The sequence below is a fragment of the Artemia franciscana genome, unplaced genomic scaffold (assembly GCF_032884065.1).
Source record: "Artemia franciscana unplaced genomic scaffold, ASM3288406v1 Scaffold_2426, whole genome shotgun sequence".
Taxonomy (NCBI): Eukaryota; Metazoa; Arthropoda; class Branchiopoda; order Anostraca; family Artemiidae; genus Artemia; species Artemia franciscana.
Genome location: NW_027063308.1, coordinates 18,032 through 34,097, shown reverse-complemented (window position 1 = coordinate 34,097; position 16,066 = coordinate 18,032). Strand labels below are relative to the sequence as shown.

Genomic DNA, 16,066 nt, shown 5'->3' with positions numbered 1-16,066 from the left:
ACAGCCCTCAGAGCAAGGGTTGTATGATATACATTTCACCAATTGCTTATATTGAGTATTTGCTGTTGGGAAAGAGGGGATGTTTAACCCTGACTGTTCAGAAAGACCAATGGCGTTAAGGTGAAGCTTTCAGAGAATTGTAAATAGAGTGTTGAACTTTGTGAAACATGTTATGTGTATAATTCATACAGGCCACGTCATGTGCATAGTACATTGCTGCTGGCGAGGTCCCCTCATAGCTGCAGATCGGTCCACCTAAAGAAGCAAAGTTCCTTCGTCTCTTCGTCATACATCATGCGGTAGGAGTATTAAGTCGTATATATGCAGGTTATGAAAAAGGGAAACTCAGGAATGATCGAGGATAATAAGTTAGAACTTTCAGGGTATGATGAGACGGGTGACCAATTGACCAATGGTGTGTTGAAGGTAATGTTGAATTAAACAAAAGGCACTATTTGCTTGTTTCCGCTATCACTACTATTACAACTACTAGAACTACAACCTATACTTAGGTTAGTGATATTAAGGTGAAACTTTCAGGGAATATTCAGGGAGGCTTTGACCTAAATTAAAATATACTGTGTGTATTTCGGTTCCTAAAAGGATTTTATGAGCAGTTTCTCAATAAAAGCTTAGACTTAAAAGCTAAAATTTTCATAGTATTTTCAGAGGGATGTTAATCTAACTAAAAGGTACTCTTTTCATACGGGTGCTACTTCTACTCCATGTGCTTCGGTTACTATTACTTCAACTACTAAGGCTAACTGTTGGATGGTTGAACTCTTTAGGACTATTTTGGGGAATGTTGAATGATGAATTAAAACATACTCTTTACATTCAGAGTTTCAAAGCCGTACATTACCAAAAGCCAAGGAATGGTCCAGGGTGTTTAATTGAATCTTTTAGGACTTTTTAAAGTAGATTTCGAACTAGGGAAAGTTCAAAATGTACATACGAACACTGCAACTACTGCTTTTTGTTTTCGTGACTTAAATAAAATGAGTTTATTTTGCAGATTGGTAAGAAAATTGAAGAGATCGGAAAGTTTCCAGAATTTGTAATGGATCCTTCTCCCTGTTTGGATAAAGTTGAAATTAAGTGGTTGTCCTGGCTCCCATATTGGCTTGGAGATTGGCAAGTTCTTAAAGAACTTCAAAAACTTCAAAGAACTTCTTTCTCTGGGGTTAAAGAAGAATCCGCCAGAATCATTGCGGAATACTATCCGCAAAAGGTAACCTCTATATTATTTACTCTTCTTTGGTCTACGGATTTAAGGTCATTTCAAGTAGTGTATAAACTTAGTATGTCGATAAGATCAAGCTGTTGACAGAGAAAAAGAATACGAAAACGATCTAGGACTTTCAGGTATGTTGAACAAAGTTCTGCCATGATTTATCAGTATATCTGACAAATCACTTTTATAGAATCTGGTCCAACAGTTTTCTTGTGTAAAGTTGGACTGAATAGGTTCAACAATGCATGGCACCCTGTGATTTTAAACGAGATGTTACGGCTAGTCTATCTGACTAGATAAAAAGTTATATATCTGATTGATTGGGTTTTTTATGGCGATAAAGCTGATAATATAACTTTTATCCTTCAAAGGATAATTCTTTTAACTTTTATTCATCTCTTTTGAGCGTTCTCAAAAGAAAGCATGTTCTGTCTGTTGTATTAACCTGGGCGGTGCCACTTCATTAAGAATTACCGGCATGCTTTTCATTTCAAGCGTATGCTGATGATATCTGCATAATAATACCTTCTAAAGATGTGAAAATCACAGGTCATACGGCTAAAAAGGGATTTACGTTATTAAAGAAAATGAACCGATGAAAGTAAATTGAATTTCGGTTATAATAAATGCGGAGCTATAATCTTGGCGAAGAAAAGAGGAACTCTCATGATAAATCTTCGCTATTTTTTGTCATACAAGATAAACTAGATCTACGTTGCATTGGCAACGTGAGGTGTTGCGACAACCTTAGTTCGGCTTCGCCGAGTAAAGTGTTGCGAGAGCAACACTGTATTGCGAGAGCAACACTTTGGTTTTGTTTCCTCGCTTCGATTAAACTCTGAAGTTGTTAATCTGTAAGATTTTAAAATAAATACTAGGTACAACAACTCGCAATCCCAAGTGCGAAAAACTGAATGATAAACTCAGCTGAAATCACGAACAGAAACGGATAGAAACAATAGATTGCAGTACTTTTGGACTCGTAGACTCAGCTGAAATCACGAACAAAAATGGGTAGAAACAGTAGATTTTTGGCCGCAGGCAGGAGTTCTACGAAGCTTTCCAAAATGCAAAGTCATATTCATCAATCCGGCCTAAGGTCCGTACTTTCCGTAAAAACCGTAGAGGTTAGACCCTTACCACTTTCTTGGAATAAGCTGAAATCGTGGTGCTAGGAAAAAAGACACGGCAAAACCAAAGTGTTGCTCTCGCAACACAAATGTTAATGGCTCTGAAAGAAAGTATCAAGATGTACCATATTAGTAGCTTTGCGGACTCAATGACTTCCACTGATACCTTATTTAGGCTAAGATAAGATACCTAGTAGGGTATGTGATTTCCGTGAATATTTTGATATAAATCAACTTCATTGTTATTTTATAATAGTAGCATATACCCGTTATGCCTTTTATATTAGAAATGAAAATTATTTTGACAAACAGCATCTATTACTGTCTTGCCATAACATAACAAATGTCATTCAGAGCTGTTCAGAGGGGATAGAACAACCAGGGCCCCTGCTTGGGTGGCAAGGCAGAGGCGTTGCCTATTTAGGTGGCAATGTAGTGGGTTTGTCTGTTTTGATTCAATTTTCCGCTTTGCTTTGGCTGTTTTTGTGTATATTTAGGTGCAATGTAGTTATATTTTCCCCAGGCACTACTAACCCTAGGTTTGGCTCTGATTGCATTTGAATAGTAGATGTATGTCATTCTTGGCTGGTTCAGTATAGATATCTACTTGTTTGAATAATTAACAAGTTTGACTCACAGTAAAGCAAGAAGGCAGAAATTTCAGTTCTTGCAAATCGTGACAAGAAATATTTCAAAAGTTCAATATTTTAGTATCTAGCTTTAGAAGGTAGTTTAAATTAGCACAAGAACTCTAGGCTGATGCTCTGTAAACTTTATCTTACATCAAGCAGTTCTTAGTAGAAAACTCTAAGTAAGGAGTGGGGAACTTTTAAAACACTACAAAAGGATTTTTAATCCTTTATTTTTATTAATTTGATTTCTAATCAAACTAATACATAAAAGAAACGCCTCTCAATGCTGATTCAAGAAATATAATATATGAAAAATAAAATTCATCAAGTTTAATGGTGCCCATAAAAAGCTATAAGCTTGAGAAAATTTGACTGATTTTCAAAGAAGAACAAATACTCACGTGAAGTCAAACAATCTTAATGAAAATCACATCCTCAGATTCAGCACATCAGAGAGTCATATGGTAGACATTCCAAGCATCTATCGTAAATTTATGTTGTTTCCCAGAAAAAAGATTATGGATGCATCTTTTTGTTTTAATTTGTGTTTTTATTTTGTCTTTCCCCATAAGTGATTGCAACAGACTCGTGGTTCTTGAATATTGAGTTAGGGATCATTTAAATGGAAATTTCATTTTTGTCATTTTATTTTGATTAAAAAGATTGTTCAATCACCAAAGTGTGATTGTTTCCGAAAGAGGGCCTGGTTTGTCATTAATTGTCAATTCCGAAAAAGCACATCAACTTATTGAGCTTGGAAAAGACATATCGATTTCCTCAGTTGTAAAGAATGTAAAGCTGTGCTGCGGGCTATTTGTACTTGAAAAGTAATGTAGTTTAGTCCATATAAGAGAAACACTAAACGTAGACAATTATTATCTTAACTAAGTTTATTTACATACTTTTTAATGAAATTCTGTGCACTGACAAATGATTATGCATCGGCTATTATAAAAGATGGTTGATGGGCATTGTGTGGGGGAAGGGTATCACAAGCCTTAAAGAGCTTGCTTCAATGCCTAAATTGTGCATGGGGGGGGGTGAGAATTCATTACTCGTCACCCTTCATTTAAACTAAGCTTGAATAAGGTTGCTTTGATAATAGTAGTCGATTTCTGGCTCAATGGGAATGCTGATTTTGTGTTTGATTAACAAAATAGGTTGTCCAACATGTATACTGAAACTCAGTGTTCAGACCCGTTGGAATCTTTCTCTGAACTCTAGTTAAATCAGAAATCATCCTGAGGGTATCATTGTTCTTTAACACAAAATAATGATTGGTAAATTTGCACTTTACAACACAATTCAGCTAGGATGAAGGGAGTATGTCACTTGATGTTTTTTATGGTCTTTTTAATCCAATAATCCCGTATAACTTGCCAAATTTTCCGTTGATTGTCAATTCCGAGACAGTAGATCAATTTATGAGCATCGAAAAAATACATATTGATCTTCCCAGTTCCAAAGAACAGAAAGTTGTACTGTGGGGCATTTGTACCTGAAAAGTAATGTAGTCTAGTCCAAATAAGAAAACACTAAACATAACCATTTATTATCTTAATCATGGTCTTAACGAAGTCCATTTACCAAATTTTTCACAAAATTATCGTGTATCAGCTATTATAAAAGATGGTTGGTGGCTATTTTGCTGGTGATTGGGCTATCTCATGCCTGAAAGAATACATTTCAATGCCTAAATTGTGTAGCTCTCCATGGGCCTTCACACTGGTGTAATTCTATAAGGGGGGGGGGGTATAGGAATAAATCTGTTTATCTCCCTCCATTTAAACTACGACTGATTAGGGTTGTACTGGGGTTATACATCCTGTGTTATTACAAAAAAAACTTATCTTACATTTATTTTAATGCTTTATCTACCTAAACTGATATGGTTTATGATATTATTATGTATTAGTGCATTTTAGCAATTATGATGAATGGGTGGTGGATCATTTTGTAGGTGGAGTCTCATGCCTCAAAGAGTACATTTTAATGATCATTTGTAAAAATGTGTTTCAATTTAAAAATTAGACAAAAAAAAACTGTTGGAGAGAACAAACAAGTCCGACATATGAAGAAAAATATCCCTTAAAACTCATTAAAAATAAGATGGAAATGAACAAAGCTTCAATATGTATCTGTTTTCTTAAACAGACAGGAGATTAAGGCTCCAAGGTTTGACATATTCAATCTCACTTTTAGGACCAAGGATTTAATGATTAAAGAGGATTTAACTGCTTAGGACCAACTTAATGAACTTATAGTATGAAGACGTTATTTGAAAGAAATGTATATCAATCTAAAAATTAGGCAAAGAACATTCTTGTAGGTAGCAAAAAAAGACAAATAGTTGGTTCACCTTTATTTACAATTCTACAATTTCATGCACATAAACTGTTAAAACAAAAAATGTTATGAGGAATAAAAATTTAGCTCCCATTACTTTTCTTTAATTTCCTACGTGCTTTTAGTTATATATGAACAAAACAAGTATTCCTGCACACAACAATTATGAAATTATACCCGTAGACACTTGCTTGAAGAACTAGGCAGCCTGGTCCTTGAAAATTGAAATGGCTTCAGTTGACACCACTTAGTCTTCAATCTTTAAACTTGTTCAACCTGTCTGAGACTTTAGGTGGACAGACCTGTTAGGCATAGGATGCATTTTCGTCTGCAAGTTCAGGCAACTTCGTTAGACATTGTCCGTTATGAGTTAACCCAAAAATCTTGATCATCTCTGTTGCAATCCCAGTGGACTGTCTCAGTAGGCCTGCCTGCCTAGAGTCTCTGTCAGGTTGAAATAGTTTTAGGATTGACACATGACCACCAAGTTGCTTGGACTTGCAGTCTCAGATTGACCATCCATTCATTTAAAATTCAACTAGAAATTGGCTGACCAATAAATCACTTGGACTTGCAGGCAAACAAGGTACGTAAGCCTAATTAGACCCACTCACCTAGAGTCACAGGTGGGTTAGTTTATGTCGCTAGGTGAACAAGCGACTTAGCCTAATAAGGCCCACCTGCCTGTAGTCTCAGGCAATGGCAACTAAGTTTTAAGATTAACACGTGAGCAACGAGTTGCCTGAACTTGCAGGCAAACAAGCCACCTAAACTAGTTATGTAAAATTTTCTGAATATGTTAGCCTATAGACATTTCTAAATATTATGGGTATTCATTAGTGAAAATTACTTGTAGTAGACTGTTATCCTAAAGTAATGTAAGAAAAAAAAAACTTAAATGGAACAAAACAAGGAATTATATTAACAACAACATTAGAGTCATGGCTCCTCTGGATGAAAAAAGGTTCATGAAATAAACCAATATCATTAGATCATTATCATTACCTGTTACTGTCATTATGTAATATATATCATTATATTATGAATCGTATATGACATATAGTTGTATTGTTTATGCTTTCCAATGTACTGTGCTTATTCTAATTCAGAAATAGGCTACATATTTCTCGTGTGCTAATTAGTGAGGGGGGTGATTATCTCAATTATACTTAAAAAAATACCTTCTTATTTCTATTTGATAGCTTATTTTCTATTTTATTACGGTCAACTTGTTATTTCCTCCCTCCTTACATTTTATTAATTGGAACCACTGACATAATTACTAGATATATTGATGTATAGATATGCAGAGAAATCTCAGCAAAACTGAGTTATATTTGTCTTGCGAGCAACACTTGTCCCGTTTTTTTTTTTCTACTTCGCCGATATCAGCTTATTCCTGGAAACTGGCAAGGGTCTAACCTTTGGGGTTTTACGGAAAGTGCGGATCTCTGGCCTGATTGATGAATGTCATTACATTTTGGAAAAATCCACAGAACTCTTGCTTGGGGCCAAAAAGGATGGTTTTTGCTTGTCCACGAGCCAGAGCCTATGGTGTGCGAAATGAAGTGGAGTTATAGAGCCTATGTCAGAGAGGAGTATCTGAAGTTGTGTAGCCAAGCTTTCGTTTCATCAACGTATGTTTCTGCTTTCGAGTGGAAAGCTCCGTTCTAGCAGGCAAGCAGGCAGCCACCACTTTCAAATTGAAGATTGACCAAAATCTATAAGTGTTAAATATATGTGGCAGTTACCCGGCCCCACAGCCAATATATCCTCTTTGAGTGATAAATAGAAAAATTGACAGAAGAAAAATGTGGGCTTTTCCCACGGTTCCGAAAGTACCGCCATCTATTGTTTTAATCCATTTCTGTTCGTGATTTCAGCTGAGTTTATCATTTGGTTTTTCGGACTTGGGATTGCGGTAGAGAAATGGTATCAGATATGCCTAATAAACATTAAAAGTTCTCTCATTGCTAAATAAATTAGAGCTTATCCTTTGCTCCTTTCTAAGTGGTGACGCTAGAAAGTTGGCCTACGGCAAAAAAAAAAAACTTTTGAACTAAGACAGATAGAATTTTTTTTTTGACGGCAATCGATAGCTCTTGAAGAGCTGATCAAAGTGTATGACATCCATTTTTTGTACAGAAATTCCTTCATTAGGTATACCAGTTTGAAAGTTTCAAAAGGGTGACAACTTCAATAGTAAGGTACACACTGAAACGAAATCTAGGCCGATACAAATTGTGAGACATATGGAGGACTTGTAAGGAACAGTTGGCTGTTAATCGTGCTGATAAGCCAAATTTTCTGTGTCTAGGCTATGTACCAAAAAACTAGAGGATTTATATTTCACGCTATATGCTGGACCATTATGGAGGGAGGAGGGTCTTGATGAAGTTAGCTATATTTGGATTCACAATGGAATTCTGGCTAAATACTTGTCTATTTCTTAGCTAGGCCCATCTTAATATTAAGTCAGGCTAATCAGAAAATTTACCTCTTTTAAAGTTGTCTAAAGAAGCTTCTAGTGTTTCTTTATGGAGGGTGATGGCACCAAACTAATACAAAAGTGTTCAAATACTGTAGTGTTTCTCTTGTGAGCCAATGGACATAGCTCTGAAATAGGCTACCTGCATTTCTATAGGCTGTGCCTAATTTACATGAAATGAAGCAATATTTATTTTGTTGCTTACCGTGATGATGAGTATTTAAATGAACATCTAGGCTTCCAAGGAATCTTGTTATCATCGAATCTTGTATATCTTCTCTTGCTATCTTCGATAGCAAGAGAAGCTGTATTGGGTGTGACAAGAGGCTGGAACAAGTATCCTGAAATGATGTCTTGCATACCATCTAATGCTTGGTCACCATCAACTACATTTTCTGACAAATCAGAATAGTCCACTTTCGGTATTTGATGCGGTCATTTTTATTCACAAAATGAATTTTCAATAATATAGCAATCAACAGATTCTGTAAATTTAAATTTTCACGAATGAAAAGTACTGTGGGATTCATAGGAAATAGTTTCCGCTTTTTTTTTTTATTTTTTTTTTGTTGCTTTTTCATTGGTAATATTGTACTGTTGATGGATTGTAATTAAAAATGCTTGTAGTAACTAAAAGAAAACTCGCAGGAAACCGGGATTGTTAGGTATGATCAGACGTAAGATAAATCCAGAGTGCTAAGTATGTACTAAAAAAAGGCTAAAGATTTTCATTAATGTAACAATCAACAGATTATGTAAATTTGTATTTTCACGAGTGAAAAGCACTGGGATTCATTGGAAATAGTTTCGGCTTTTTTTTTTTTTTTTGTGCTTATCATTGCTTTATCATTGGCAATATTGTACTACTGATGGGTTCTAACTAAAAATTCTTATAGCAACTAACGGAAAACTTTCAAGAAAACCGGATTGTCTGGTGTGAACAGGCGTAAGATAGATCCAGAGTGCTAAATATGTTTACATTTTGGTATTTTTGGTACTTAAAGCCCTTTTAAGTATGCGAACAATGGTTTTGCTATTGAACTAGACCCAAAAGTTGATACGTCTTTACACTGGGTGTGGTTAATGGGTTTGCCTTTTGCATGGGCGTAACTGAAAATTAAGTGCAAGATGAATTATACGTTTGTATTTATTGCTAAAGGTAATGCTTATGCATCCCCAATTTATGCTGTTTACCCAACAAGTCGTGGTTAAAATTTTACAGATCTCAGGGAGAATTCTGCCAGTGGTGTATCCAGAATTACTTCATAGGTCATTTTCTTTTGTTGGAAGATAAGGTGAAAAAAAAGATCTGGTACTAAACAAGAAAAGAGGCTTAAGACAGGGCGCCAATTGGAAACCCCATTTTGAACTACTGTTTTGAGAAGTTTTCTCGTAATTTAGTTGGTTGATTGTCCCTCCGTAATGTCAGTAAAACTCCAAATAACTTAAGGGTTTAATAGATTGTCCTATATTATAGATAAACTTTTGGTGTCCATGTGTTCCCCTTAAGTTTAAAGGCAGTTGATAAATTGTCGCATAGAAAGCTACATGCTGGTTAGAAATAATCTTGGAAAGGGTTAAATTCTTCGAAATTGAGAAGAACCTGTGATGTGAGTCTCTTAGTTTGGGTGGGCTCATCTAGCCTTTCCGTTCCGGCTGCCTCCATAATATCTTGAAAAAAAAATGCCTCTGGCAATTGTTTCATATTTTGTCATGCACGGACAGTCAAAGAAAAGGTACCTGTGTTCTATCCTGAACACACTCGAGAAGTGAAGTTAGGTTAATCATAATGAAATGTATCAAAATACAATGAAAATATAATACTTAAAAATACAATTCTAGAAACTACAGCAAAAAATTATGTAAAGCAGGCCGACCAGAACGCATTATATTAAATATCTAACCCCTAACCACCTATATATATTAAATATTTAATTAAAATATAGCTGTATCGTAGTTTTTCTCACTCAGACTAAGCTAATCCTAACCGATTGCAGACAGACAAACCGGCTTTTCTCACATGTAAATTTCTCGAGTGTGTTCAGGATAATACACAAATACCAAAGAGAAGATCTTATGCTAGCTCAGCATTAAAAGATCTTGACGAGCTAAAATAAATGTTTAATTTTTCATATTCAATGTTAAAAAATGAATTTTGTTTTCTCGCATATAGCCGGCTTTTTGGTTTGTAGAAACTAATTTGAACATAGGAATAGGGTGTATGTTTCAGAAAGAAAAAATAAACACCGGACTTTTATCAGCCCCGTAAGTGTACATTTATACTGGGAAGGGAAACCTTTTAGGGAGGAGTGAAAGTTGTCAAATAATTAAAAAAGCAAATTATAAATTATAAAAGTAAATTATATGTCCATACAATCAGAATATTTTGAGGTTGCCCACCTTTTTACATGTCTGAGCGAAGCAATAGGTGACAACTTTGGAAAGGTCGGGGTATATTTTATGACGAAAAAAAGAAAGATGGAAGATTTTTAGAAAAATGAACTATGATCGTTTTTCTTGGACATATTCCTGCATTTGAGAGTTGGACATTGCTGACTCATGTTTACTTTTTTGGATTTTATTTCCAAACTAACGCCCTAAACAATTTTGATCTCTAAAAGCCTGTTTTTCTTTATTGAATCGTTCCAATGTAAATTTAGTTCTGTGTTGCTTATTTAAAACTGGAGCAGTTTTGTTAAGGCTTTTGATGAAAAAAAAAAAAAAAAACAAGATTTTCCTACTGAAAGTAAGGAGCAACATTAAAGTTTAAATAAACAGAAATTATTTCGTATATTAGAAGGGCTGTTGCTTCCTCTACCCTACCTATGAAACCAAGAGAGGAAAGGATGTAATAAAATAAAATTAAGTATGTTAGAAAATGAGGATTTTCATAGCCAGTGGCAAAATATGAAGACGAAGAACAAGCAAATATTTCGACAAGGACCTCCGCCAAGTCGACCTCAGTGCTCATAAAAAAAAAATCTAACCTTTCGGAGTGAAGCAAACAAGGGCAGAATAGATACTGAATCTAGAAAACAGTCAGAAATAAAAAAAAAGAAAATTCACGAATTGTATCCAACAAGTATTCTTTGCGTTGCACTAGATTTAGCCTTTTTCTAGCTAAAACATAATACTAAAACACTCATAATACATAACGCATAAACATTCATAATGAATGGCTCAGTTTTGTTAAAGGTATAGCGACAGAACTATTTATCCATCAAACAAGACAGTTAAGGGGAAAATTGCTTGTAATTTTTCTAGATAGTGTGAAAAATTTATCTTAATGTTGATCAATTTTAATAGTACTATCAAATATTCCAAATTTTTGGATAATATACCTGTTTTTGAACCATTGTGAGATTCCAAAAAAACTATTTACAAATCTTGAAAAAGCACGTGCCTATATGCTTTTTATCACTTTTACTTAAAATCTTGAAAAATGGACCGATGAAAAATACAAAGGTTCAAATATTAAGGTTTAAATTTTAATAAGTGTCTGTTTATCAAAACAACCTTTCACCCTGACTAGCAGGCCATAAGTTTTTCCAATACACCCGGTAACACCAATCGTGCATAGCTTTAATCTTGTCGAATATGTTTTCAAACTCTAAAATCTATAGATTAGATAGATTTATTTTCAAATGATAATACTACAATCTAAAAATCCACACCGAGGCTTCATAGCCTGTAGGAGGGGGACTATAAAACAAATCTCATAGCATTAAACATTTTAAAACATAACTTGTTAGGCATTTGCTCATAAAATGGAGAAAAAACATTAGGAAAGAGAGTTCATTAAATAAGCTTAATGACGACTGTAATTAATCAGATGGTCTGTAATTATATAATAATAATAAAATTGGATAACATGACATGCATGCCTTGTAAAAAGTTTCTGCGTTGATTTTATAATAATTTTTCATTAATATTTATTTATTTACGGCCGCAGGAGGGACGACCACTCGTGCAATAGTCATGCATTAAAATTTCTGAACGGCCTGACATGGTTTTGTGACTTTATAAGGAAGGCTAATACTTGGATCACGCGTCCACAAAGGTAGTCTCAAGTGATATTTAACGAAAGGAATAGGACCGAAGTTTTACTATCAGATTTATGAAGCATTTGTCAGAACGGTACAACATGCAGTTTATGCGGCAGCACAGTTGCATTATATAATATGCAACTATGATATTTATATAATATTTAAATGATATTTATATCAACTATTTTATTTGTATTAAATATTATATTGTAATAAATATTATAAACAACAATATTTTACATAACATTATAACCTAAAATCGTGCGATTAAAAAATCGCACGATTTCCACAACCCTTCCATATAACATGAAAATTCCTTTTAGCCAACAGGTTCATCACTGAACGTTTGCAAGAATATTATAATATCCATGATTAATTGTAATTTGAAATTACTCATTTTTATTTTTAGGCAACCATGTATAACATCGTCCCGGCTATTGGAAAACCAGCCCCACAATTCAAAGGAATGGCTGTGGTCAATCGAGAATTCGAACAACTTAGCCTGGCTTATTACGGGGAAAAGGGGAAATATGTCGTCTTTTTTTTCTACCCTCTAGATTTGTAAGTATAGAATTAACCAATAGATTAAAAATTGCATCTATAACTTTGCAATCTTGGACTTTTTAAAATCCTAGGGCTTTTATATTTAGTTATTATATTAGACGTCAAAAGTGAAAGTCCGGATAAGTACTTTTTATCATGTAAACTTGTCATGGCCTAAAACTTATGCCAGCATACCGTGGTTTATGACTCGCATCGATATGACAATGGAACTCGTATATCGAGGCAACGCTATAGGGACGGCTATCTTATAACGAGGCAACGTCGTATAAACTTCGGAGGGGCTCATTCGATTGGAAATTGGAAGTTCTGGTTCACTTTTTAACAGTCAAAAATGATTGGAGGGCAACTAGCCCCTCCGCCCTCCACGTCCTGTTTTCCTCAAGCCCCTCCGGTAAGAACTTTAAGATAGCCATTGTTTTAAAATATTTCAAAGATTATATAACGAAAACCCGGTGTTCGAAACAATTCCTAAGGGCCCAGGGGAAGGCGTTGTAAGGTATGCCCTGGGGGTATATATAGTTGTTATGGAAGGAATGCTTGTTTAAACTTCGGAGAGGGCTGATTTGAATTGAAATTGAAATTTCTAATTCACTTTTTAAGAGTAAAAAAAGATCGCAGGGCAAGTTGTCCATTGAACCATTAACTTTGTAGGGGGCTCATTCTATCATAAATTGAAACTTCTAGCTATTTTAAGAGTCAAAAGTGATTCTGACCAACTAGCCCACGCCTCACTTTCCCCAAGGGCATCCAGTCAAAACTTGGAGATAGCCATTTAGTTCAAAATAGTTCAAAGGCCAAATAGCTATACTTGTGTGGTTGATCCCCCCCAGTCCCGGGGAAATGGCTCTTAGTTACGGACCTTAATTATTACTACTTTGATACTTAGTTTGCTTTAATACTTGCATTGAGTGATTTGCGGGGTAACATCGATTTACAGTTTAAGGGCTCTAAGTTGTGCAAGTTGCTTATTGTTACTTTCTTTACTTTGGTAGTTTGATATTTTTGCTTTGATTTTAGTTTTAATACTTCGATGAAAGTTTCAATCTTATTTTGAAATAAGGAGTCTTTTAAGAACTTGAAAGTTATTTGTAATCAAAAAACGAACAAAATTAATTAAAATAAAACCTTCCGAAAATTTTTTCCCCGATTTTTTTTCGAAAGAATTAGGGTTATGTACTTCTAATGAATGGTGTCTTCCTATAAGCAAGAGTATGGCTATTGTCTGTTTTCTCTAACGGTAAAAGTATCATTCTCTTACTTAAATAACCAATTCTCTTACTTAAAATTATCATGCTCATACTTCAGTGGCTACAAAGTTCTACCAAATTAGTTTACCTTTTTTTATTATAATAATTGGGTTCGTAGTGCAATTCAAATTTACGTCTACCAGTCATTCTTAACTTTTCTGTGTTTCTTGGTGTTCTATCAGTACGGATGAAGTCTTCGTTTACTAATTTTGATCTGGCTTAAATGTTTTACCCTGTAAGGCCTTTTTGTAGTTTATACTTGAGTAATTTTGTGTTTAGTGATTTGCGCTTGTTCAATTTTTCAACAGTGTGTATAAAATTAGATTGCCACTATTCTGTCAAACTGTTGGCTGCTTGAATACAGTACATAATTGATTCACTTGTGGAAACATAGTGAGAAGGTAAGCCAGTTTCGAAAAGAGTAATAAATAATATTTTACCCTTATAATAATAATAGTAATATTACAAATAATAAGAAATTAATAAAGTTAGTTAATAATGAATTTAATTAATAATAAATAAATTTAGAATTGGGTTTGCTTGAATCCCCTGCACTTATTAAAACCTGCATATACATTTGTATTTTCATTTAGTACATCTGTCTCTTCCACCGAGATTATCGCCTTCTCAGACAGAGTTAAAGAGTTCCATGATATTGGTGTCGAAGTCATTGGTTGTTCAACAGACTCGCATCACAGTCATTTGAAATGGTAAGACACGGAACCTTAATCATGTTTTTCTCTGCACTCCTTCTTTGTCTATCTATCGTTCTCTATCAACTCTTTCTCGCTCCTGTCGTTCCTCTCTCTCTCTCTCCCTCTCTCTCTCTCTCTCTCTCTGTCTCTCTCTTCCTCTCTCTCTATTTTTCGTTCCCTATCAACTCTGTCTCACTCCTGTCGCTCCTCCCTCTTTATTTTTGTTTTCTCTCTCTCTTTCTCTCTTTCTCTGTTTCTTGTCCTCTCTTGCTCTATATTCTTCCTATGGCTCCGTCTTCTCTGTAATGTAGCTCATGTTTTCTCAAATTTCCAAGGTTTCTCACATTTCTTCGTCTTTCCAATCAGCTAAGATCCAGCAACCTTTAAAGGTGACAGTTTGGTCTATTCGCTTTTAGATTTTTGTATTGATAATGCATTTCCAGAGTATTTGTAGTAGTTGTAATCTTTTACAAAAACATAAAAATTCTACGTATGTGAATTTGTTTGTTGTGTGCTCTGAATAATTTTCACTTTACTTTAGGCTCATCGGTTTGTTTCTATTTAGTTCCTTGTAGTTCGACATATTTTTCTGTGGAAATTGTATTAGAATATAAATTAGAATATTAGAAAATACATTAATAGAATATAAATATTATCTGAATATATCATCATAGAATATGAATCGCATCTGGTTATAGTTTCAGACCATTTTTTTTTCTGAGGTAGTTTGGATTTGTTGGTGTATCAAGGCAGAACCACGAATCTCAGTTTTGTAAAATTTTTCAGAGGATGAAAAATTGAATAATTAAAAGGATAATATACTTACGACTTTGAAAATTTTAGACTAGATAGGACGTTTTTAGTCAAGGGTCCCAAATAAACAGGGAATAACCTCCCTATTTCATTTGCTTACTTTTAGTGAAAATCACCATGCTTGGGTTTGTCCTGTTGCTCCACCATTACCCTAGTGGAAAAGTTGACAAGTCAAAACCTTGTATCATGGATGCTATATTGAGACTTGTTTATAATACAATTAGCAAGTTACTTCGAATCAATCTTGGACTTTGTATCTTCCTAGCATGTGATAAAATTTTCAGTCTTCGTGTTGTTCCAGTTCTTATATTCGAATCGACGCTGTGATGTTATAACGTTTTTTCACGAAGATGTATTAAAGCATTGTTTTTCACTTCGGAAATGTCAATGCTAACAGTAGATGCCTCCATTAAATAGCTGACTTTTACTAGCTCTGCGTTTGCGTAGCTCCAATTATATGGGTGCCTTTATGGAAACGTTCCTAATGAAACATTTGCTCCATGAAACTCCGGTTGAGCATATCTCATGGAGGTTTTGTGGTACCCATTCCTACACACGCCTCCAGCCATGGCAGTTAGAGTGCCGAAGGACAACAACCTCAAAACGGAACGGATCGCACTTGGCTGTGTGGGGTATCGTATGCTTCTGACTTGGTGCAAAAAATGTGATGCCTTTTCATCAGTATGACAAACCATTTTGCATCTTCCGAGCGTGTCGCTAAGCATTACAAGATTCTTAATGGTTTGGTTTTTGCTCTTCTGAGCCAAAAACGAAATGCCTATGAGCTTTACATCTCTGCTATCAATTTTCTTGATCCAGCTGCTCAGACAAGCTGCTATCTCATTAAGAATTAGTAGTAGAAAATGTGATC

At 34.8% G+C, this 16,066-nt stretch overlaps 1 protein-coding gene across 1 annotated transcript in view; it reads left to right on the top strand.

Annotated features, from left to right (window-relative positions):
- Positions 1-1,006: 1,006 nt before the first annotated feature.
- Positions 1,007-16,066, top strand: part of LOC136042905 (peroxiredoxin-1-like) — a gene marked incomplete at its 3' end in the record, with an annotated part of 31,541 nt that continues 16,481 nt past the window's right edge. Inside the window, exons 1-3 of the mRNA XM_065727831.1 lie at positions 1,007-1,231; positions 12,286-12,437; positions 14,281-14,397. Coding sequence (XP_065583903.1) covers positions 1,061-1,231; positions 12,286-12,437; positions 14,281-14,397 — 440 coding nt within the window. The remainder of the gene's footprint in view (positions 1,232-12,285; positions 12,438-14,280; positions 14,398-16,066) is intronic.